The sequence below is a fragment of the Pararge aegeria genome, chromosome 12 (genome assembly GCF_905163445.1).
Source record: "Pararge aegeria chromosome 12, ilParAegt1.1, whole genome shotgun sequence".
NCBI classification, from domain to species: Eukaryota; Metazoa; Arthropoda; class Insecta; order Lepidoptera; family Nymphalidae; genus Pararge; species Pararge aegeria.
This window is the reverse complement of record NC_053191.1, coordinates 18,684,306-18,710,921: the sequence shown is the minus strand read 5'-3', so window position 1 is coordinate 18,710,921 and position 26,616 is coordinate 18,684,306. Positions and strand designations below refer to the sequence as shown.

Below are 26,616 nucleotides of genomic sequence, written 5' to 3'. Positions count from 1 at the left end.
TTGAGCGGTTATTACCTCCGGAGGGATTCCTATGCAGTGGGCCACCCACCCCACTCTGCCTTCTGAGTCCATGGCCTCGGGTTCGATTCCCACAACTGGGACATGTTTGTGTGATGAACATAAAAGTATTTATGTATATCTATATTTATAAAAGAGAAAGTGTGTGAGATGTTCCGTATAGGCTCCGAAACGGCTGGACCGATTTCAATGAAACTTTCAGAGAATCTCCGGATTGACCTGGCTTGTAATACTGTAAAGTTTGGTGACGATCGGAGCACTCCTATTTTTGAACTGTCAAACTGTCAAATACAGCTTTTATTTACTATGATGTTATTCTATTGTTGGGTGTACATGGGTTTAGATAATGATCTTCACCCGATCGAGAAGAGAATAGAAGAGAATGAATACGGAGAGAAATAAATGATTTATATATTATGAGACTTAAATTAAAAATGTAATGATGTAAGTTTATTGTTTAAATAAAATGAAGCAAAATCTAGCCCGGCGAAGCGGGCTGGGTACGCTAGTAATTCATAAAAATATTCATCAGGTATCTCAGTACCCATAACACAAGCTACGCTTGTGGCTAAGTGGCGATGAGTGTATTGTCGAAGTATATTAATTTATTTATTTATCATCAGAGTATTAACGGCCTACTTCCGGCCACAGGCCGTAGAAGAGAAGCCTAGAGCATAAACCTACCAGGCTCATGCTTTCGTAAGCTTATAGAGAAATCAAATTAAGGATTACATGTACGATAAAAAAAAGCTTGGTGAATGAATTGCTCTAACTTCATAGCTAGACATTAACTCGATTCTGAAATGGTGATAACAAAAAAAATCCTGGCTAATTTTGTTGTGGGCTCTTCTTAAGGCAGGGTGCGTTTGGAACCCTCCTATCTTTTTTTTAAATTAACGAATGCATTTATCACCATCACCTAACATTAGTGGTACCATGTTAAATGTATGAATGCTTCATGAGTGCCTGTGATAAGGTCTATAAGAAATGAATAAAACATTTTTGTCTTTACGTAAAGCTAGCTAGCTAAAGTTATTTAATAAAGACCACAATGGCTACGCAAAGAATGTACTAGGAGTGCCATCTATTGACAAGAAGAGAATAAGTACTCTTAGCGCTGTCTTCCGTCGAGTAGCAAAACCATTTCAACAAAACAGTTAACGATATTAGAATTTAGAAATTTACTGTAATAACAATTAAAATTATAACCACAACGCATAAAATAATGACCTATGATTTTTTTCACTTTCAGAATTCATATATTAATTATTTTCTACTAAAAATGTTTTTGTTAGTTCTCAGCTGACCGATGAGTCACCGAATTACGTCATGCATTATTAATTAATGCTCTGTGGAAGCGGGACAAAAACCCATATTTTCTATAGCAACACTAAACACAAAAGTCTATTAACTGTCAAGAAATATACTATAAACTTTATTATAACGCAAGAAGGACTAAAATCCTTGAAGAATTCGTGTCGGAAATCGTACAAAAATAGGATTGCCAACAATTTGAGTGACGTCACACAAATGGAGCAAACTGTGGGAGCGATGGAGCCTTGAGCCTTCTAAAATTACATGAGCGCTTAAGAAAAACATTATTCGAAGTTTACGCTCCAATTTTCACTACGTCGTTTTACATACGAGAGTAAGTGGCACAGTGTACGGCGCGTGTGGTTTTAAAATAAATAATTAGATTGTATCGAGAACAGTGTAAACGATTTATTGTTGAAAACAGTTGCTTTGGTTACGAAAAATCCCTTAATATTCGTAAGTATCGCATAATTTTTCATAGCTAATGCACACAATCGATTAGAATACGTCTCAGCTTGTCATTTATTAGAAAAATTAAATTAAAAGTGTTCGCATCGAGCACACAGTGTGTCATGCGAAATCTTATTTGGATACGCTAAAAATAAAACAAGGAGTGTATTTTTGGGTTGGATTTGGTGTTTTAGCGAGCGGTAGATCGGGTGAGTCGTGTGGAAGTGTTACTTGGGTGCATAATTTTCGTTGAACGATATCGGCACGTCCTTCGCCCGCGGTGTCGAGTTACACTATTGTATCGAAATAAGTTGACATCAAAATTGAAAATTACGCTCTCAGATTGTCGCTGCTACTCGTGTGGCACTTCGTAGCCGAGAGGCAGCGGGGATCAGTGAGAGTGCGACCTTGACACGCTAAACATGCACTGATCGCCAGGTGCCATGGTAAACACGGCATTATGTCATTTCTCACTGTATTATTCCCACAGATAAAAATATATGCAACCACACCATATTATAAATTACAATGTTTACAGCCACTAATGCAACAATAATGTACACCCACATAACAAAAACAATCACAATTGGTATTCTCTAGTATTATTAAATTATAATCATTGTATGCTTATTTCTTTACCATACCATCAACTTCTTTCCCAAACTGGTTAACAGATTTAAATGCAACTCAACATGGAGGATAGTGATTAAGGGCATTTTCTTTACTCACTACTGTAGTCAGCCAGTAATGCTATTTGTCCAGATTATTAAAACTAACACCTGACAGTAAGCATGACTTTGAATTGTGTTACTCAAAGGCTCTCTTATGACTAAAAAGGTCTGTGCCTCGCAACAAGACATGGCCAAAAGAAATGATTGGCCTACTCATTCACTCTCACTCGATTGGCCTACTCATTCAATCTCACTCATCAGCAAATTACTGGCTCACTATAGGACAGAAGTCTCCTCATACTGTGTGACTGATGAGAAGGCTGTAGTCCACCACACTTGCCCAGTGCAGATTTGTGGCCTCAACATGCCTTTGAGAATATTTTGGAGAACTCTCAAACATGCAGGTTTCATGCAGCAAATTAGTTATAGGTGCGTGCTGGGATTCAATTTTGCCCCTAGAGAGTGAAAAAAAAAAAATAAAAAAAATAGAAATAGTTTATTTCGGTAAGAAACCAAGTGGTATCAATATACCGCTGAAGCCTTCTTTAAAGAGTAGTATTACTACCCCTGTGTCAGAAGACTCCGCTCTTCTGACACAGGGGTAGTAATAGCGAAGTGAAGCTGATGTCCTAACCACTACGTTATCACAGTGTAATCATCTGCAGTGATGGTAGCCTAGGTCTACTATTATTAAAGAATTACATTGATTATCTCAAATTAAAATTTTTAGTTAAATGTACAATCATGATAAACGTAGGGTCATCTCAGTGTATAAAGTAGGGTCCTATGTCTGCAATTTCAAAATAACTGCCTCTTAAATAGTCCAGATTAATTTTCAAATCATGTTCATGTAATCTTCCCAAATTTCTATATTTCTATATTTGTCATAATTGGTCTTTAGAATAAAAAATCTGAATAAAACCCTGAAAGTTTTTTTACATTTATTAGCTCAGTTAAGACATACTTTGGTTTTGTCCACTTTTAGCTTTTATTTGTTAAAATTACGATTTTTTTCTCAAATTTGTATGGACTCTTACACATTGTATTAGTTCAACTGACAAATTGATATTAACTATATCAATTTGTCAGTTGAACTAATACAATGTGTAAGAGTTTGTTGCATTCCATACTGATACAACACTGCAATCGGTACTCCTAAAAAGGAGTAATCCTTTAGGAGTATATATAATTTGTTGAGTTCTAAAACATGACATAGGTAGTTAAAAGGATAACAAACATGAAGTTATGATTAAATTTCAGGCTGGAATAAATAATATGATAATCCTGCAGAATTGATATGAAATGTTTCCATTTGTTGCAGGTAATAAATTAAAGATGCAAAGAAGGCGTCCGGCCCGTCTGAAAGCATACTAAGAGAACACAAACAAACACAAAATGCCCGTCGTCTCGCCTTCCAGATACACTCCCACCAGTTCCACCCTCACCGGCTCCTACCGATCAACACTGACCTCCTCATCTAGCATAGACAAGCCTTATTATAGAAATAGCAGTGGCACCTACGTCACGTCGACGATACGGAGCAATCATGGGGATAGAACTACGGAATTCAGGTCCAGATATAGCGATGTGGACGGAAAGAGAGAAAGAAAAACATCTTTGGTTGAATACACTAGGAACTCCCGAGCGCCGAGCGTCGGAGAGTCCGACAGCGGCATTTCCAGCAGGTACCGCTCGGATAGAAGCGAGTCTAGATCCCGGGACGTATCGACGACTAGAAGCGAAAGTTCCAGAACCTCCGACCTGAACAGGGGAAAGAGAAACGTCCTGAGTACAGCCGCATTGGCCATGTCCACCGTGGACTTCTACAATAAGTACTCTCCCGCTAATTACGTGCCATTAACACAAAGGATACAACAGCAAGCCCAGAACAACTACGGGGAGATCTCCAGGTCCAAGTCCATATCCAACGACATCGGCCGCCCGCCCGCGGCCGACTGCCGGCCGCGCCGCGCGCGCCCCGCCGCGGCCTCCATCTCCGAGGTAACTCGTGCGATCGCCGGCCGCTCGCTGGACCCGTGCTGGTAGCGTCTTCCGTCCTAGCTGCTTCTGTACATTGGAGCATTTATCTACCTTTGATGGAGCATCAAGTTTGAATGCTTTCAATGACTATGGGATGCCGTAAATCGTTAAAATACCATATTTAAAAAATGGTTCATCTTGGGTAGATTAACTCCATTATAGATACAGTTATCGCGTTACGCGTTGCGAAATGACGTTACCACAGCGATTCCAATATAATTCACATAAAATGCGACCAATCGGGCTTGTTTATTCGCGGGATCGCTTTCATCATTGCTAGGATTCGATTTTGATTACTAGTCAATGCCAATTTTGGATAAAATAGTAACGAAGAAATGTTCTGCACTTTTGAAGTAATTAGTGCTAAATAATACTTCTATTTAATCTTTTTAATCTACTATTTCTTCTACCTAACTTTCGAAGTCAAAATGTGCGGCTGGAACACAAATTTGTCGGAATGTCTTCCTTTCTATTTGTGTATCCGATGTTTAATAGAGGGAAAAGACAAATTATTATAAATCAATGTGTGTAAAAAGTTAATTACTATTATTGTTGTTTTAAAAATATTGAAGAGCTACGTTTGTCACTTTTGTAATTTTGTATCAACTGCTTTTTCGTTTTTTCGTTGCCGACATATTACATATCAAACAGCAAGCGCTATAAACTTCAAAGTTCACTGTTGGATTTTAGTTTAATTAGCCTAATATTACAATAAAAAGTATCAGAATATAGGTTTAGGTTCATAGTTTCTAAGCGCGCAAAGAGTGCATCCCATGATTATGTATCTCGTAGTGAGTGCTTCAGCTTGTCTGACGTCATATCCCGCAGGTAAACAAAGCCGTGTGCGCGTGTGCTGTGTGTTTATGTTCTTAACCATCGCACCGAGCGAGCCATCCAACAGCTTTCAAATAGATTCACGTGCCGCCCGAAAGGCAATGTAAATACTTTCGAAAGTTAACGCTTTCTTTCCCAACGATAACCAAGAACCACCTACGAGAGATGGGCCCCCATTTGAGATGTTGTCACGGCAACCATTTTTGACGTTGAAAGCTCACATACAATTTTGGCACCAACATCCAATCTTTGTCGTAAGGTTTAAATTTGCAACTGCCGTGAGAATATCTTAAGCTTTCCGCCTTGTGTAGAAAATCATTTCATTATCACGTTATTCAAAAAGTATTGTTTTGGCGAATATATTGTTTATCGCGAGATCTGTGTTGCATATCTTTAAACCAGTCCAGAGCGGTCATCATCGAAGATAGATCCATTCCATCACTGTCTCCCGGGAACTCCGGAAGTAGCCGCCTCAAGCGTTAACTTTTGAAAGCGCAAGTCTTTCGCTCGGCTCCCTTCAATAGCATCGTAGTAACAGCAGTGACCCTCAAGGTCTGCGCATGTGCGGATTTGTTAGAACTAACACACACATCGCGCTATTCCCATGAATATTCCATTCTCGCTAAGTGTAAATTTTCAACACAACCAGAAACCCGAAGGCCGAAACAAGGACAGTTCCCCATCGCCCGGCTACAGCAAGCGCCACTCTCTATCGAACGGCATCCGCGACACTAATGGAAACGAGGTGCCCTCTGTGTCGGAAATGCGGAAGCGGTTCGACTCAAAGATGGCCGTGACCAAGCTTCCGGCGAACGAATCAAGATATCCTCCCAAAACTCTGGAACAGTATCTTAGTCAGCTCAAGGATTGCGAAAACGGAACAGTTGGCTACACGAAAATAAACGCTAAAGATGAACAGCCGGTGCCGGTTCACTTACCGTATGTCGAAAAGAATGGCGTCAGCCACAGGTGGGAGGGCTCACCCAGCTCTAGGTCTAACTCGAACTCCGATCTGACTATTAGTAAGACTTTATCCGAACCAGTATCCCTAGCGAAACCTTCCCTAGATAGAAATAGTACGATGTCTACATCTCTCACCGCCAAGCCTACGTCCGAAAGATTAGCTAGTATTAAAAATCAATTAGACCCTAACAATACATTAGGAAAAAATCTAGAAAAGTCCAAAGTCATCCAAATAGAAAACGGTGATATAGATTACGTGGAACGTAAAAAAATACGCAACAGTCCCGAAATCAAATTAAAAGATCTGAAGAGTGATATAGAAAAACAGAGCAAAACACCGAAACACACGACAAATTTTGCTTCGTATATACAAATATCCCAACCGATCGCATCTGGAGCTACGCCCAAGAAGAGTAATGAGGTAGCTACTGATAAACAGGTAAAAAACAAAGAAGCGAAGAAGTCTCTTAAGTATATAGATTCTGAGGAAGATCGTTTATTACTCGAAAATGAAATAGAATCTCCCAGCGGCACGGGTTTTGAAAACAAAACCTTCGAACACGAAAACTTTCTGAAGAAAAGAACTGAAAATAACGAGCTTGAAGCGAGGGATGACGGTGTCAAGTCGATGGAAACGAGCACAGAGAGTACCATCAGTGAATCCACAGAAGATTCTAGCCCGGAAACTCCATCGGCTCGAAGAAAGACCTTGGACATAAAGGACTATGATTATATCAAATCGGTAAGTGTTCATTTCTTTCACTTTACTTGAAGGCACACTTTTATAAAGATGTATTGCAGTACTGAGTTAAGGTGTTGGCAACAAAATAAACCAAATTTTACTGTTTTTTACATTTATCAATTGGAGAGGTTCGTGCGTATGCATATTTTTTATAATATTAGGAACTTTTTTAGACCATTTGCGTAATTATTTTGTCTTTCGATAGAAGCTCTGGAATAGTTACAATTTACTTAGCTTGACAGATTTCGATGTAGATAATTTGAAATTGCTAGGTGACTTTTGACTTCTAAAAAAAAAAATCCTTTCTAACATATAAATACACAAAGGAATGATTTATTTAATACCTAAGCTTAAATATTCCAAAAAGGTTATATTTTATTTTATTTTTGGGACGACAAAAAAAAATTTAACCATGATACATTTACTATCAGCAGGCAAAAAACTATCGTATGTTCAGGTCGGTTGACAGCAGGCAACAAATAAACAGACTGCAGAACCGTAGTTAGGTGAATGTGACACGCATTAGCCTTGTTATTTGAACCAACTTCCAGTGATCCAATTAAATGCGTAGTTTGCCCAATGATTTCTTCGTGACGGTAACCAAAGAGTTGGTGATGGTTACCGGCGCAGCTGGGCGGGTCTACTTCCCACATTCATATGAGGAAGCATGTGCCAGGGTGTAGGATAATCATTGATTAACCTTACATCGTAAAGGCAGCAATCGTTTAGCTATCTTCGAAAAGAAGCCAAAAGTTCATTGGCATTTATAACGGGGGCGTCGGTGTATTTGTGTGCGTGAGTCAGGTGCACACCGACGCGCAGATATATGCGTGCGAAATGTTGTCTGTCATCCTTTTCTGAACTCTTTCTGAAGCAGTTTTTTTAGGGAATCCTTATTTTATAAGACTATTCACAGGCAGCGATATTTAGCCCTCGCCGAATGTCATTTTCCGTGGAATAAAATTCTTCCAAAGTCTTGTCTACTAAACTCAAAGTTGTTGCAGTTCAAATAATGTCGTAAGATGATTATCTTGCACACACAGAGACTCGAATTTAACCTAATAGTATAATTTTTTGTTGAGCTGAGCTGATGGTTTTCAGTCATAAAATGTTTACTAATATCACTTGAGATCATAATAGCCTTGAACCGTCGTTAGTTTGGAGCGTGGTGGCTGGTGGTGCCACCCCTGCAGAGGCGGGTGGGTCAACTTGTATTGTCTATTATAACAGAATAAAATACTAAACGCATGCACGTGTGATAATAGTTACTTATAAATAATGGTTAAAAGTTTCCTTTTGCAAAAGTAATTTACATGATTTTAAGATGAACCAGGCATTTTTTTTTTGGCTCAAACCCGTAAAAATGTGATAAGGAAATATTCGTTATGCGAAGAAGGCCCGCGTGACGCGTCCTCCCAATAGATTCCGGAGTCTAATAATACACGCGCTAAATGTAATCTCGAAATAAAATACGCGGGAAATGTCGACCGAACACTCGCGCCACGTGGACAGTCTGACGTCGCGCCATGTTTAAAACAAGTGCTGCCAACATTGCCAAGTGACACTTTGCCGTAACACGTCCAGCCGCATCCGAGCGATATCCCATTTCTCCTGAGCAATAATTCCTGTGCCTTGAAACAGTGGGGCGGGCATTGATTAAGCTCATGTTATTGATGACATACATTTGACTGGCCATTTCACACTTACTGGCAAGTAATTAAATTAAAAAAATAAAAGTAGCCACGACGAAAATAAACTTTGTATAGGGCTCTCGGGGTCATAGCGATACAACATTTATATCAAGCCACAATTACTCAAGCTCCGACATGACATTCCTGCGCTAAAGTGACCAGGAGTCTCTGCACTCACAGCGTGTCCACGCTGCAGCAGGTTAACCTCGAGGCAACCAAATTAATGCTCTGGCATTAGGAATACTTCATTAGGAAATGTAGAAATGACATGAACATAAATTGTGTTAATGAAATCCAGCTATAAGTTGATAGCTGCAGATATATGTAAACATCGAACATATACACAATAGCATCGCGATTAAATAATTCAAGAAATCGGTCTATATAGGCTAATAAATCTGGTTGGGAACTATTTGAGAATTAAAGACAATCTCTACCGGGTTAATTTTCTGCTCACAGAGTAGAACATTTTTAATCTTTACTTACAACCAGTATACAATAAAACAGCCAATATAATGAAGTAACAATAACAATACTATTGTATTTGTTCTGGAATGAAGTAAAACTTTTGTGTCCGCAAAAAAAAGTATTGACGTTTCGTTTCGACTTAACGTCAGTCTGCCAAACTTTTCGACCCCTTTTAACAATTTTTGAACGCGTATTTTATTAATATTGTTTACTGATATTGCTAATGTGAAAGAGTTAAATTATGCTAAAATCAATTCCATCGACAACCCGTGTGTTTCCTCAGTTGCCGGATCTGAGATGAAGGGTGGAAGGATACGGATTTCTTGTAGTTCAAATCGATAGTACCATACACCCATGTACAGTACAACCATACGGTCTCAGGCCAGAGGATACGATTCTCATGTGAAGTTCAGACACAACCGATCAGGGGTAAGAGCTTGTATAAGGTTTTTTGAACGGGATGATTGACCACCCACCCATCACCTTGTTAATGTCATTGCTGAGCGCAGGCCTCCACCTCTTTTATCGGAGTATAATATGGTTCATGACTCCAATAAAAGTGGTTACAAAACAAAGTACCGTTGCACCATAACTGCAACACGCAAAAGATTAATACTGGACGGATTTTTTTAAACCACAAAACCACCCTATAATTAATCTCACATTGGTAGACATCCCATTGATCACAAGTACCTCGTACGCATCATAGCACGAGCATTCCGACTGGGCCTCGTTTACTGGGTTCCCTTACATTGTCTTATGCAATCGTTATAAATACCGCATTACTGAGGGGAAACCATACAAGTTAATATTCTTACGCCCGTGCACCACTGATAGAGCCTTGATCGTTCCACGGCCGCGAGTGGCGACGCGGCGAGACACGTTGGTATCAACTTAGCTCTAAGATTACGCATAAGTTCGATTGTGAAATTTGGCAGCGGCATTTGGCCTAGCGCGCTCGGCCGGCGCCCGCCCAGTGCACGCCGGGCGATCGCAATGGCCGCTTAATGACGTCACATACCATTCGCGCGAAATGCATTTTCCCGCGGGAATCACCTAATTCTCCGACCGACCATCTCGGATCAGTTCCCGCGCTTTTCAAACGTCAGTTTATGTAATCAGCCCCTTTTAAGTGTCGCGTTCGCTGCGTTGGGTATTTTACTTGTCGCGATTCTACTAGATTCTTAATTGGACTGTGGACTTGAGAATTGTTGTCTATCGAAAGTGACCTTGACTGTTTATAAACTCTAGTCATGTGCCAATGGAAAATGAGAGTGGAGTCTTACGGCGGATGAAATAAGAACCATTCTGAAATGCTATGCCTGCACGGTTGTCCATGAAATTGAAAGAGACAGTGATTAAGTTTAAGAATATTTCAAATTGAAATGTGAATTTGAAGATAATATATTTGGTATCCGTAAAAAATATCTCGAAGTTGTAGGTACTCAGGTAGCATTTGGTGGTATATTAACGGAATACGAGTACGGTTTATTAAAGACTTAAATATTACCAAGATCTCAGATATCGTCATACTGAGTTATCTATTTAAGTAATTAATGTACTTACTATCTGTGACGTAGTCGGAGGAGTTTCATAAACTTTTTCATTGATACCGTCACCCACGTGCTGTGACTAAATTTAAAATTAATATTTTCGCAGACTTCAGACAGTCGTTGTAATTAGTTTTAGTTCTATTACCGTTCCTTACACATTTTAACGTTTTGAATATTAAAATTCTTTTCAAAAGAGATAAACTTGAATTAAATTAAATAAAAATTCTCGTTAAGGCGTGAATGTACTGAATAAAAAAATTGCAACCCTTTAAAGTTGCGTAAAACCTGTGTAAAACTTTAATGAGTGTTTGAGCTTCAAAATTTGTTTCAAGAATAAAACCAAAGTGTGGATGGAAAGACATAGTTTTCAAAACAACGTGTATGAGCAACAAGGGAGAAAATATTTAAAACAATCATATTTCAAACACACCAATAATTTTTAACACCGGTCAATATTATTTACACGCGGGTTAGTGTAGAGAACCATGGAATAGTCTTGTGAACGTAGTGTATAGTGATTAAGAATACTCAGTGCACACAAATCATGCGCTTCATTCGAAGAACGAAGCAGTCCATATTCACCATTGGCGAATTAAAAATAAAAAGTTTCCCACCCTTAGCAAGTTCTGAATTTGACCTTTGAACGGTCAGGAGTGAAGTGAATATAGACAGTGTTAGGAGTGCAAAACGTGTCAAGGTTATACCGATACTTGCTACTGATAGCACCCGAGGTACCTACTGACTGTCCCTAGATTTGCACTTTGAAAAAGTTATAAAATTTGAAGTACGGAACACTTCCTGATGATAAACAATCCGAATCGGCTAAAGATCTATTGATCCCAGTTCCAAAAGAAATACCTGCATAGCAAAGAGGCTAGACAGGTCGAAGTCGAAAATTGTCTCGTGCAATACATCGGTGTAGTCGCCGCGGAGGGTGGTATATGCTCTGGTACCTGGAGCTGGCGGCGCTGGCGTGCGTGGCGACGGGCGTGCTGTCGGCGCTGCGGCATGAGGTGTGGCTGCCGGCGCTACTACGAGCCGCGCCCGGCGCCCGCCAGGCCGCTCCGCGCGTATGGGGTGCACTATCAGGTCCGAGCACAACCTTCCAGGACGTTCACTATGTTTACGACATGTGCCCATCTGGCAGGTCTAAACTAACTGAAAATCGTGACCGTAAATCCGAAACTTCAAACGCAAAAGTTTCCTAACTTATTTTTTATAAGTGTCAACTAAGGTGCACGAGATCAGGACTGACTCTACCCCATCCAAAATAGCGGCCGGCCATAACCCCTTGTTTTACTTACAAGGAAGTTCATACCGTAAATCAAACATGAGGTGCAATATTAAATCCGATTTCAAGACCTTCCAGAAGAAACTTTAAGTTTCGACATGATAATAATTGTGAGCGAGGGTTGCGGACGTTTAAGATTTACAGGCTTTGCTTAGTAACATAATAAGCTAGAAATTGCTAGATTACCTTTTCCTGTGGCGCTCACCAGAAGTATCTGCAGTAGTGCCTAGAGTACTTGTTTTCGGAGGTTTACTTCGGTCACTTTTTAATTTTCTACTTTACCCATGAATTAAATAAGTAAGCTAAGTAACTTTTTGAAGCTTTAATAACTAAAACCCCGCTGCTACTCTTTTTAACGGTATCGTTGGTTACAAGGTCGAGACGAATTTATGGCTATACAAGAATAATCAAAATATGAACACGCGTTTCGTTTCTAGAACGCCACAAAAGAACAAACTAAAACATGTAATACAGATGATTACTTATTCACTTATCATTTGATTCGCGCAGTCTAACTCAATTGAAAGTCGTCCAAAACAATCTGACACTTTTGCAAAAGCTTTCATGTATCATCAGATACGAGTTCCAAAATTGTTTTTGATCGTACTTCTAAAATTCGTTAACTATCTTAAAATATGCCAAAACTTTGTTATTGACTTAACGAAATATATACCGTTCGCGTGTTAACCAGTAGTTAGTGGCGCGAATATTTTCAACTGTCTCGGGGCCTCGCCTACAGTTTTCATTATCATGTCTGAAACTAAAGCCCAAGAGCCGTTGGAAAATGTTATGAAGCTGCCTGGCAAAGTAAAATACTTGGTCCTCTCTATCTTCCCTGACTAAACAAGTACTGCCCGGACGTTTTATCAAACATTTTCTAAAAACTTTCCACCAGCTGACCTGACTTGGCTATTCCAATTTCTTAACAGAAATTTAATAGACCGGCCATTTTAATTTTTGAATTAGAAAAATGATTTAAAGCAATTTGCTTTGCAAAAGTAGCACACTTGATTTTCATACTATTAAATTGACGGACGGATTTTCTTCGGTAAAAGCTGCTTTCTGAACTTATGACTTTTCAAGTCTGTACAACAGCCCGACCGGAAATTAAATTATTTATATTAGTTCCGATTTGACCTCATTTGTAATTGAAATATTAATATTGAAAGTATTGAATTAATATTAGACGACCATTAATTTCAAAGTTTGAGATCATTTTAGTAAAGATTTGTTCTACTTTACTCATCCCAGTTCTTAGTATAAGTGAAGTAGTTATTCGTAAAGTACATAATATGACGCCATCACCTCAACCTGTAAGGAACCCCGTGTAATGTGTGCACATGTCCGCCAGGGGGCGCGGCCGGCGTGCCTCTGTCGCCTAGGCGAACCGTGGAACTTTCTGCGGTGACATTCACACGAATGGTAATATAAACAGCCGAATATTCGCTCTTGTTACGTTGTATGAAATGTTATTATTGTGTGCTTGCTTGGTCTCAACGGTTATGACGTTTGTAAATTGCAGCCTTGGTTTTTTTGCAGTTTTCGAAATGTAGGTACGAAATCATTTAGTTAGGGAAGCATATAGGTCGATTGATTAAACCCAAAGTCATGCCAAAAAATTCAAACGAAATAAAATATAATTCAATACCTATACTCTTTTATAAACAACTATTTCCCAGATTGGTGTTTGAGCTCTTTAAAAGATTAATTTCGACTTGGGTTATTTTGTTGCCAACATTGTTACACAGAGGTACAACTTACACGTAGTTGATGGGGTGCCTTCATCAATAATGAATCCTTGCTCCAGTAGGTCACACATTACGCTATATTTTCATATGTTTGCCTGACATCACTCGTAGATGCATGACGTAGAAGTTTTGTTAAGTACTTAGTTTCCTTTAATTTCAGAATGTAATATGACTTGAATATTTAACCATTCTCTATTAACAATTCTAGTTATTATTTTATTCGCATGAACAGTCATACCAGTGTATAGTTGTTAGTTACTGATATGTTTGTTTGGTTGCTTTGGAAAACAAATTAACATTAAATGCGCATTAATTTTATTACTGTGCCAATTGTATATTAGTTAAATATAAGAGGGCCCAAAGTAGTCATTGAGGTACCCCTAAAAAATACCTTAGATAATTTAAGCAAAATCTCATCGTAGTACAGCTGCTGTTGTCAATAGTCAAAACTTAATTTATTATTTTTCTTTAAACCCATATATTATTTTGTTTGACTTGGTCGAACGCCTGCGACGAATCCGTCGTGTATGCAGCGGTGACGTAGAGTCGTGCTTGCAGGAGTTGGCCGGCGGTAAGAGCGGGCCCAGCGGACCCAGTGGACTCCGACGCAGCTCCGAGCGCACAGACGTCGGCGAACGGATCGAGAAACACTCGCACACCAGTGGTACGTTGGCAGCTTCACGTGACGTAGCGGTTTTTGATAAATTCCGCTACAACCGCACAGTTTTCCGGGATACAAATTAGCCTTCGTGTTTAACGTGCAAGAGTAACAAACACCCATCCACCCTTACCAATTTTCGCATTACAATAATGGTATAGTTTCATAAAATTTTTTGTCAACGATAGTTCTTAACGCAATTTGCGATGGGGACTTAAGCCACAGAAACTGAAACGAGCGAAAGATTACGGTATACGCTACTCACTCCATGAGATGTCGTTCATATTGAGCGAATCACGTAGCAGAAACAAAAGTATTTTTAAGGTTAAAGAAATAAAATTCATTTCACTCGGAAGTCTCCTCTTAATTTTTTTTCGATTGGTAGACTTCACATGCCATTTAGAACGTTATGGAGAATTGTTTTCTTACGATGTTTCCCTTCTCCGTTAAAGCGAGTGATATTTTAAATTCTGTGAATTAAAAACTCATAAAGCTCCGGAAAGTCTTGAAATTCGTGTCACGGATCGAACTCGGTCTCTCCGAAAGAGAGGCCGAAGTTCTAAAACGTGCCTAGTTTTTAGAACTTCGGCCTCTCTAGATTATTTCATCTATACATATAATAAAATCTTAGAATTACTGTCTGTAAATGAAAGATTTTTAAAAACATTAACTGGGAGTCATTAGTAATCTATCTATACTTATAACAAATCTGTAACTGGAAGATTTCTGTACATTTAATATAATTTGAAAATTTTGACCGGGGGATGCTTTATGATCGATACTGAGTCCAAAATAGATTTTTATTGAATTTTTGTCTTTCTGTCTGACTGTCTCTCTGTCCGAGCATCACGTGCGAACTACTAAACGGATTTAAATAAAACTTGGTATAGTTGTAGCTGATATTATAGCTCGTACCATCCTGGAATAGCCTCATAGGCTTCTTTTTATCCCGGAAAAGCAAACAGCTCCTACAGGATAGCATCACTATTTTTATCGCATTTGTCTTTCAAAATCCGCGCAACGTAGTTTTAGATTGAAGTGTTTTTTTTAGATAGGCATAGTTTTTTTTGCAAAATATCCTTTTTGAGAGCGTGTGAACTTACGACTACTTTTTGAAGTTGTCTCATTCGCGGACGAAGTCCCGCGAGTGACGAGTCACTAGACGAGTCGCTAGTAAGCAATCAAACGTAAAAATGCAATTTTTGTCTGTTTGTCAGTATGTCTGTTGGTTTGTGCACGCATCACGCAGTAACTACTGGGCGTATTTGCGTGCAATTTGGTACTATTATAGCTAATACTCCCGATTAAAATAATGGTAAATATGATGAAAGTTTATTGATTTTATTCCGCCATTTCTTAACCGATTTTAATAAATTTTTTTCTTTCACTGCGACGATTTTATAATTAGTTTGATTATGCCCAAATTTTGTTACGATGAGATCAATATCGTTGGAGATACAGGACTGAAACCATCAACGATCGCAAAGCAAACCCCTCACTTAATCTGTCATAAGTGTATGCAAACATGCTCGGTGAATAACGGCGTTAAAACCGTGTAACTTGTTTTTCCCGCCAATCCATCTCGTTCATCTCGCGTCACCGCCATAGATAATATAATTCTATTTTCAAAGTACTGTGAGTATACGAACGATGGTTCGTCGGCGCGGTGAGTGCTGTAACTGGCCGTCCCCAGGGCTGAACGGGCTGCGCAACATCGGCAACACGTGCTTCATGAACAGCGTGCTGCAGTGCCTGGCCAACACGCGGCCGCTGCTCGAGTACCTGCTGCACGAGCCGCACGCCGCCGACGTCAACACCACGCTGTCGTGCATGAAGGGCGCGCTCATCAAAGGTAGCCGCCGGAGCCCGCGCGCACTGCGGGAGCCCCGCTCGCCGACTCTTTACTTACCCATTTATTTATTTTGTTAAAACGTACAGTATACAGTACTATAATTAAGTAATAGGCGATACATATTTATAGTACTTAGAGATTGTTTCCTATGTTAGACATTACATTATTATGAATAAAGAGGGTATTATACAAAGTCCCCCGCCGCGTCTGTATGTCTGTCTGGGTGCGAAAAACTACCAAACAGATATTAATACGGTTTTCACTAATGTACAGACCGACTCACGCTGAAGGTGTTAGTGTATATTTTATTATGGTTTTCTTTAAAATGACGATGATCCTTAAAGATGTCAATAATCAGTTGTATTCAATGGACATTTATAGCGACTTGAGTATTTATTAAAGTAACTTGAGCATTTTTTGTCAAGTATGATGACTGATTATTATAAGACTTCGATAAGTCGGTTATAGCCTAGCTGGAAGGACTTCGTCTTCACTTTCGGGCTGTCAAATAAAGATTATCGGAGATGCGGTGCATGCCACGCCGCCGGATGGCGTTACGTGGCAGTGCTGCGCCGGCAGCCGCACGGGGCGGTCGTGCCGGGCGGCCGCTGAGTGCGCGCGTGTTGCAGCGTTCGCGAGCGTGGTGAAGGAGCTGTGGCGCAGCGGCGAGCGCGACGCCGTCATCAACACCACGTCGCTGAAGGCGCAGGTGCAGCGGTTCGCGCCGCGCTTCATGGGCTACAGCCAGCAGGACGCGCAGGTGAGCGCACCCCCCTCCCGCGCCGCACTCCCGCACCCCCCTCCCGCGCCGCACTCCCGCGCCGCACTCCCGCGCCGCACTCCCGCGCCGCACTCCCGCGCCGCACTCCCGCGCCGCACTCCCGCGCCGCACTCCCGCGCCGCACTCCCGCGCCGCACTCCCGCGCCGCACTCCCGCGCCGCACTCCCGCACCCCCCTCCCGCGCCGCACTCCCGCGCCGCACTCCCGCGCCGCACTCCCGCGCCGCACTCCCGCGCCGCACTCCCGCGCCGCACTCCCGGCGCCGTCGCTCACGTGTCCCGTGTTGCAGGAGTTCCTGCGCTACCTGCTGGAGGGGCTGCACGAGGACGTGAACCGCGTCACCACCAAGCCCAAGCCGATCCTCACGGAGATCGACGACACGCTCAGGTACGCCATTCCTCGGGGGGGCTACATTCGATACCAGTATTATAATCATAAATGCGTGCTGTTGTACAATCTAAATTCTAAACGAGACGAGAGAACCTCGTCGCTATGGTTGTGTCAGTCAACTTATTACTCAAACCTGGTCTGGCACCACCGAACGCTCAATCGAGGGTCTATTCCTGAAGATTGTCTCAAGAACTTCACTAACCTTAACCACACCGTCGACAAAGTCGTTCTTTCATATTTAGTTTCTTGAGAACTGACTCGATGGAACGTGATGCAGATTGCGTAATCTAAGAGATTTCTCCTGCATAAGCGTCGATTTTTGGGAAGAGTGATGTTTGATCAACTATTTCACCGATTGCGTTTACTATTCAGTGTATATGTTAATTTCAACAACGTACTGAATGGAATCTAATAAAATAGACGAGTGCGTCAAGGTGGCCGCGAAATATGCGGCGAGAGGTAGAATGCTCCATTTCTTAACCCGAAAACCGAAAAATTAGGAATTTTAGTAACAATCGAGCTGGTTGTGTCAGAGTTCGTCCGGCGAAGTACTCTATGCTTACTTCTGCCGCTAAGCAGTATTGTTGTTACGCTGTGTCCCGTTCTGAAGGGCGTGGTTGACGGTGTAATTACAGGCATATATGAAGCTTAACAACTTCGCCTCAGGAAGAAGGACACAAGGTAGCACGTTGCAGGACGTGCTACCTGCATGCCCTGTGAAGTTTTGTCTGCTTATACGTTTCCTTTGATCAAAAATGATTTGAATATCTGGTAATCGTTTGTTGACCTTGAGCATAGCAATCGGTAAGGTGTGTTAACCCTGGGCGCGGTGTCGCAGCGACTCTGCGGCGGCGGCGGAGGCGTGGGCGCGCTACCTGCGCATGGAGGACAGCCGCGTGGGCGACATCTTCGTGGGGCAGCTCAAGTCCACGCTGCGCTGCACGCACTGCCACCACGACAGCGTCACCTTCGACCCCTTCTGGGACCTCAGGTAGACGTTTTTGAATTCATTATTTCGCTTTTTTTCGCATTTTTTTCAATCCCTTCCTCCTGCGTAAAGATTTTACTCAACAGACGGTTATATTCTTACCGCTCGATGCGTGGTATTTGTATGGATTTCATATAAAGAATATTGTCATTCACGCGCATGACCGTAATAAAAAGATTTTATTCGATATTTTCATTTACAAAAAATGAGTGATTCAAGTTTTAACAGCAAACCGCCATATATGAAGAATCCGCACAATACTGTACAAAATATGAATTAATACGAAAGTCTTTCGATAATACTTAGTTTATTCGTATGTACTCACTAATGGATGGCATCAGGTTGTAGCCAGTCCTATTACTGGCTGTTTCAATGTTTGCCAACTGTTTTAGTTTTCATATTATAGGAGTAGATAGAGTCTCGTATACAACAGGTTTAAAAACCCCCCGACTACGCAGCAGTTGCATAAATAACCGCCGTGCCCTTGCAGCCTGCCGCTCCCCGCGCGCACCGGCAACCTCAAGCTGCAGCAGTGCCTGCAGCACTTCGTGCGCGAGGAGGCGCTGGACGGCGACGAGAAACCGGTCAGTGCACTCCCCACCCTATACACTACATTACTTCAATATGTACATATAATATATAAAAAAACAATATTTAAATATATGAAAATAATATTTACTAATTAATATGAAACAAAATATTATATAAAAGAAATAATTATCCTCAAATAAAAATTATAAAAAATCAATAAAAGAGAAGAAGGGAGCGGTGAACTACCCCGGGTCATCAGTTGATTGAGACATAAAGTGATCTTTCACAAGTTGTTTAAAGATTTGGATAGATTTTGCCTCTCTAATGGCCAAAGGCAAGGCATTCCAAAGCTTGCAACAGCCTGAATAGTGAATAACTTGTGGTAGAAAGAAGAATTGAGTAAGTAAGCGTGGGAAGAAAATCTCACCCTCGGCACTCTGGGCACGAAACTTTGTCCAAATTACTACTTAAAGGAAGTCACAGTTATTTGTCCCCGAATTTCCCCCTCAAAAGCAGTTCAATCTGAAAAGCGTTTTGTTAAACTGGAGTCAGCTATGAGCGCTCTGTAACGCGTGTGTTGTGTCCGCAGACGTGCTCGAAGTGCGGCGTGCGGCGCAAGTGCCTCAAGTGGTTCACGGTGCAGAAGTTCCCGCAGGTCCTCGTGCTGCATCTGAAAAGGTGAGGTCGCACCGGCCGGGTACCTGCCAATAATAAAGCAAAAACTACACTTTGTTTGTTCACGTAATGGCTAGTGTCGAACTGATGTCATCGTCGACCCATTACTGGTCCACCGCAGGGCACGAGTCTCCTTTCAGAATGGGAACGGTTTCAACCGTAGTCCACCACGCTGGTTGAAAGACACGCTCTTGAAAACATTATGGAGAACTCTTAGGCATGCAGGTTTCCTCGTGATGTTTTCATCGGAGCAGATCTCATTAAAGATTATCAAGAATTTAAATATGCCTGTCAATTATTTAGTTTAGCTTAAAACTAGTGTGGCAACTGTTTATACCGACCATCCCAATTTTACTATACACAAGTTTTTAAACGAAACTCCAATGATGAGGACCTGTGCACACGCTCATAGTGGGTTCACAAGGTTTGATTTTAGTTGATCAACATTTTTTTGTATAACAAAACATTGAAAACTACTATGAAGCAATACTTTTTGGTTTTAACAATGAAAATTGATTTAACATTAGCAAATTGGTATCAAACGATGGCGTTTTTAATCATATCCAAACAAAAACAATTCACACTTGCTCAACGTAAACAATAAACAGTTGAAGGCGCATTGAACGGTCAGTCGAGTCTACTCGCTTTCATCAAGACTTGAATCGACCAAAGTTGAAAGGTGCTATACTTGGATCGATTATCGTTGTCTCAATTTGATGGAGCGTCTGTCATAGTATGCAATTTAGCAGTCTTTTTCTTAAAGTGCCTCGTCTAAAGAAGGTCGGCGAATTCTGGCAACCTTAACTTTGGACACAGCATCTGTATAAAGTGAAAAAAGTAAATCTCCCGAAAGCGCTGCAGTACTGTTTCACTTTTAACTTTGACTCACCAGGATATCTTTAACATTCTTCTGTAAACGCCTCCAGTTTTTTTTAGCTCGACTATTTTTTTTAGACTCGAATTTATCTTACTTGATAGTTAGTAATGATCTAGTCTAAGATGGTAGCGCAATAACCTGTTAGGGTGTACGGTAGTCATACCCCTAATCGGTTTCTAGGCGACATCGCACCGCAACACTAAATTAGCGGCACGCCTTTGTCGGTAGGATGGTAACTAGCCACCCAGTTATCAACTAAAGCCGAACCGTGTGATCTCGTGTGGCGGTGGCGCTAACGGTGTGCCCGCAGGTTCTCGCCGACGGAGCGCTTCCGCGGCAAGCTGTCGGTGCTGGTGGAGTTCCCGCTCAGCGCGCTCGACATGTCGCCCTTCGCGGCCGCGCCCACGCACGCCGTCTACAACCTGTACGCCGTCAGCAACCACTCGGGTGGGTGCCAGAACATCGACTCACTCGACACCACACATTCAGGACAGACAACTGTCTGAAATTCTCATTTCTGTTATTTATATTTCTAAGTTCGCTAGCCTCGAACTTGCGCTACATGTTTTATCTTCTTCCCTTCACATTACACTGTACAAATAATTACAAGTAGATGTGTTATACGAGTCTGAGAGAATAAGTTTAATTTCAGAAATGTGATAAAATTTTGTCAATATGTCACCACTGTGGCGTCAAAATCCCATGTGGCACTAGACGGTATGGCTCCATACGTGGATTGCATAGTCAAAAATAAACTTGCAGTGCAATATAGTAACATAAAATAAGTAATTCATGTAAAGGAAATTGTATGCAATTTTACAATACACTACCAGTTGATATCTTGGAGAAATCTCTTAAAAAGTTCAAAGTTTGTATTAAACGAAAGCTTATAGAAATGTCCTATTATAGTATTATATTATATATAGTAGTATTAAGGGCAACGTCAACGATAAAAATTCTTGGGTGTAAATTATTGTTTTAACCAGGTGGCTTCTTAAATAGTTTTAAATGACAATGTGAGATGGTGACAAAAAATTGGTTGCCTGTAAAGTCGGTATACGGGCGAAAGTTTTACGTGACAACGACTTTGAGTGGTAAAATAATTTTAATGTGAATATTCATTCGTATAGTAGGAAGAAGGAAGAAATAATAGTAACAATTTAAAACATTTATTTATACAAAGAATTATATTTAAAACATTAATTTATACAAAGAATCTCGCACTGAATTTCATATTAACAAAATCTTATTTTTACCTTTACACATACATACGTATTTATATACAAATATACATACAATAACTTGCAATACATTTGCGTACAATGAAACAGCGTTTACTACAAAGGGACGCGTGCCTTTCACTTTTTATGTCTGTCTCTCTCGCTCTTAGGCGGGCTAACCATGCCCGAGTGGAAGGGACGCGTGCCTCTCACTCGCTCTCATTGTGAGCGCATAACGTGAGCGGAGCGTAACGCAGTTTCTTGAAGTGTCACCCGGCAAACCAATTTATAAGACGTTGTCACGTCAAAAACAACTGGCTAAGTTTGTTGTGGGCTTATTCTCACCACCACACCAGGACTTTACGTCATATATTACACATGTAATGTACGCATCAAAAGTGCCATCTATTTGTCTATTTGAATAAGACTTTGACATACGCGTTGCTGGACATGAAACAGTTAACAAGTTCCACTTGTTGTGTGCAGGCACGACGTACTCGGGCCACTACACGGCGTACTGCAAGCATCCCTACACTGGCGACTGGCACGAGTACAACGACTCCAGGTACTGATAGTTATTGGACAGGCAAAAAAATGAATCCGTTGCAAAACGATGCGAGATGTAAATATGTTCGCAGGTGACAATTATAACACTTGTTTATTTGGTTTGTCTTAAAACGCATTTCAACATAGTGTTAGTAGACGGGGAGGCGTATATTTTAAAAGCGGGATAAAATTATGTTGAAAAAGAGTAATCTGCCAAGTTTCTAGCAGGCACTTCTGGATAGAATCTGCCTTCCGAACCGATGGTAGAATTACAACAAACAGACTTGACTTGACGTTGCAAAAGTGCTTATAAACTAGGTCTAGTTAAAATAAATAAATTTTGATTTTTTTTAATTCACTCGAGCCGCGTCGTAAGGTCATATTGAATTAGAAATGCGAAAAAAAAAAATTGTGACCTCAAGGTTCAACGCGTCAGATTACTATACAAACGCTTTATCTTTATGTCCCTGTCCATCTGACAATTATGTGGAGGGATTACCTTAATCTGACAGTTAAACACAATAAAACTGAAACGTTGTACGTGCACGAGTTGTGGTGATCAACTGTAAGAGTGAGAAGGGCAGAGCGGCGAGAAGTATATAGTTCGCAGAGTCTGCATGCACCACACTTTATTCATGATTTTAGCAAATGCTGCTCGTGCAAATCGGCAGATTATGTTACTTCCTGGATTTTATTTCAAGGAATATAGTTACGTTTCATAAATAAAGTTCACTAATTTCCTTTAATCCAGGTTATGTTTTTTAATTTGCAACTTTGTGACTCTCCCGTTTCCTTATGTCACGCTCAAATCGTAATTTTATTGAAATACACACATCTTGCATGTAACGAATGTACTTTACCTTAATCTGACTCGAGTTTTTCTAACTATCTATGTTTTTAATAATCAGATCGGCTGCCCTACGTTTGACTATATATTTGGGCTCAGGTATGGTGGAATTACTTCACAAGGTGCAAAGTTATGTTATTCTGACGCGCTAGAGTAATTCCCGAAATCTCCTCTTTCATGGATTCTACCATAGCTCTTAATAGTTAAACTAATAATTATGTTGTTTATATTAGAAAGAAAATATTTTTAAAAGGATTGGTCTAAAAGAGGTTGTAGATTTGAAAATCTATATGTTTTTTGCAATATTGAAAAAATAAATCGACAAATTATCCGAATAATGGTATTCCAAGAACAATAGAGACTGATAAGGGCGGGCTGTTCACCACGGATGTGTCGTTCCAGAGTGTCGACGATAGCGCCGCGCGACGTGGTGTCGGCGGAGGCGTACGTGCTGTTCTACGAGCTGGTGCCGCGCGCGTAGCGCGCTCCGTGTGAGTGTCCCTTTGCCATTTAACGTTTCATTATAAACAATAGTTTCAGATGAAAGATGCTACCAAAGAACGTCACGTATCTTCGAGCGATAATTTTCTCCAGTCAAATTCCTTACAACGCTCGATACGCTTTTGTTCAATACTGTTAATTTAATGTATGACTTAAGATTTGAAATTTAAACTTTTCCATCCACAACTTTTCTTACTGACCAATTAAAAATAAAACCATTTGACCCTAGATGAGATATTGTTCGGAGTCATCATCAATTCAATTCATAAACGTTCATTGCTGGACATAGGTTCCGTGTTAGGACTTCCACATTCCACAGTCTTGTGAAGTTTGTGTTCATCGTCTCCCTCGATGTCATGTCTACCAACACTGCGCTTTACAGAGCGTGGTGGCCAGTCCAGCGTCTCGAGAGCCCCAACTTCTCCGTGCTATGTTACTCTTGTTATAAGTCATCATCGTCATCATCATATTGCTGTGGGAAGGAAGAGCAGAACGATGGAGTACATAATCCGGCGCCACCTCATCTATTCACCAGGGATTGTCAAACGACCTTTTTGATCTCCCTGCTCAGACTAACATGGTTGGAGAATTGGACATTGAATTTTAATTTATTAATCTGTAGACAAAATCAATATTACTACATATAAAATATACCATAATTTAATCATCGTCTTCATATTAACCGATAGACGTGCACCGCTGCACAGAGGTCTGTTGTAGAGAGTGCCAAATGCAACGACTTATTGCCAATAAGCCGTTGAATTTAACCGTGTCTGATGTCGTCTATCCACCTCGCGGGGTCCGCCGACGCTGCGCTTACCGGTGCGATGTCGATTCGAGCACCCCGGGACCACATTGCCATTTTGTAGATAGGTTGTTCTAAGAAGTGTGTCTACTTGCAGCACCCTGCGCGAGCGGGGCGGGGCTACTGCGGCGCTGTCCGCTGCGTGCGGCGCGTGTCGTGACCCGCACGCAGCGAGCCCGCCACTCGAGCTCAGCCACCGCTAGCACATTCGTCGTCTGCTGAACTCAATGAAGTGATCAGTTCGCGCCGCACGTGCCGATACATGTGCGGTCAGCCCAAAAGTGAGAGCTAGCATAGTCTCCTATCTCACGAAGACCGTTTGTCATAAATGTCGTCACTGTGTGAGATTTTCCACCTACGTCAACCTTATTCGATCGCGTGAAAGCTAACTACGATTTTTATGGTATCGAAGGAGCGCCATCTAGTGACAATACTCGGAAACCTTACTGCCGCTAGATGGCGATATTTGCCATACAAATCGTAGTTAACTCACGCAATCGAATAAGTAAATGTAGGAAGATTGGCATTCTAAGATTAATCGGTTCCAAACTTACGCCCACTATAGCAATATAAATGTGGGTGTTAAGCAACATCCTTAACCGGAAGGTCTTCGTGAGATAGAAAACTTATACTAACGTATGCGCGTCGAACGTTATACTTATTTCACCTTAACCTTATATATCATAATTTCTCTATTACAAATTCAATAACTGTTATTTTTGGTTTGTAACGTTGTACAGTAGAGCTTGCAGTAGCTGCGAGTGCTTAAAGGAGATCGCACACCGCCCCCAGCGAACCGCGCGGTATGATAGTTCGAAATACTAAGAGACATTTCGCTTGAACCTCCACTCGTAGTGTGCAATCAACTTAACTTTAGCACTTTCAATTTTTAAGTACGCCTAAAGTTGTACAACTTCAACAATTTGTCACCATCACAGTACTACAACTGACTAGGAAACATCACAAGTGTATAGATACGTTAGTAAATAGGCGTAGTTCAAATCACAGTCAACTCGGGAAAACCTAGGCGAAGGGGGGGGGGGGGGGGGTAGGCATTCTCTTTCCCCTCCACCACCTATGGGTCCTTCCACTTATCAAGATCGAATGCCTCTTGTCATAAAGCTTAAATTGGTCCGAACATAAATCGTCGAGCCAGCGCTAGTGGCTCATATATAAAAGTCTATATTGAATATCAGAGTATACAACAAGGAGCTTTTCAATTAGCTTTTACCTACTGAAATAAAAAGCAGACGTCGCAAATTGTTTTCCCTATTTCAGTTTTGTGTATGTTAAGACAAAGCTAAATTAACAATTGAATATAATATTTTATTCTGCAATAAACAAAAATACAAAAAATCTTGTAGTCTTTAAAGAAAGAACGCAAATATGTGACTAGTTGTCGCGAGGAGAGGGCATTTAAGACTTGCGAAGCGGTGGAAAATAATAAAATATTTTCTGTATCACGTTATAGGGTCAAAATATAATGTTAAAAAAGTTGAATAAAAAAAAACAAGTACAAACTCTCGATTACGTAGTTAATTGTATAATGTTAAACAAGTGATAAGATAAATAAGAGAATTATAACCGAACTTCAGTTGGGTCCATTTGTTTTACTTTTGTTTGTTTTAAATTATGTGTCAGTTGTATACGAAATCAGATGAAACAACTTGAAGACGTTCAAGTTCCTTTCATTGTTCATTAGTGGCGGACCTGACGTTCTTTATTGTGAACCTAACCTATTTCTGTTTTCATACTTTTGTTTATTGTGGGATAATGCTTTTTAACCCTACAGAAATCTAGTGAGGTTTAAGTGCGATTAACAACACATTTTTAAAATATTTAATCCTGTTAAACCGAAAAAGAGGAGTCAATAAAATTATGCTCCTTCAGTTATCCAAATCCTAAACTAAATAGAAGTGAACGATAAAAAAACGATTTAATAACTTAAACGGTTAGAATAGCCTGGTAATTCAATGGTTGGAGTTTATACGGTAGATGGCGCTACTATACAAGCTAAAGTATCATAAGCATGTACGAGAACGACTATCTGTCAATGTTTGGTTTGGTTTAGGTTTTATACACTGAATTAGCACAATTTATTTTGAAAGACAATATTTAAATAGCGAAGACATACATATATCATCCTGTTGTACTTATGATAT

At 40.6% G+C, this 26,616-nt stretch overlaps 1 protein-coding gene across 4 annotated transcripts; it reads left to right on the top strand.

Annotated features, from left to right (window-relative positions):
- The first annotated feature begins 1,459 nt into the window (after window positions 1-1,459).
- On the top strand, window positions 1,460-24,650 carry LOC120628487 (ubiquitin carboxyl-terminal hydrolase 2-like). Of its 4 annotated transcripts, none has more exons than XM_039896885.1 (14): window positions 1,460-1,666; window positions 3,775-4,454; window positions 5,977-7,032; window positions 14,342-14,447; window positions 16,135-16,293; window positions 16,923-17,053; window positions 17,364-17,461; window positions 18,303-18,455; window positions 18,943-19,036; window positions 19,573-19,661; window positions 20,846-20,982; window positions 22,242-22,320; window positions 23,551-23,639; window positions 24,552-24,650. In XM_039896885.1, the coding sequence occupies exons 2-13, from the start codon at window positions 3,849-3,851 to the stop codon at window positions 23,627-23,629; spliced, it is 2,787 nt and encodes a 928-aa protein (XP_039752819.1). In that variant the 5' UTR covers window positions 1,460-1,666; window positions 3,775-3,848; the 3' UTR covers window positions 23,630-23,639; window positions 24,552-24,650. The 4 variants fall into 4 exon arrangements, with proteins under 4 accessions (XP_039752819.1, XP_039752818.1, XP_039752820.1 ...); XM_039896884.1 differs by having other exon boundaries at window positions 1,460-1,788; XM_039896886.1 differs by lacking the exon at window positions 5,977-7,032 and having other exon boundaries at window positions 1,462-1,788.
- The last annotated feature ends 1,966 nt before the right edge of the window (window positions 24,651-26,616 follow it).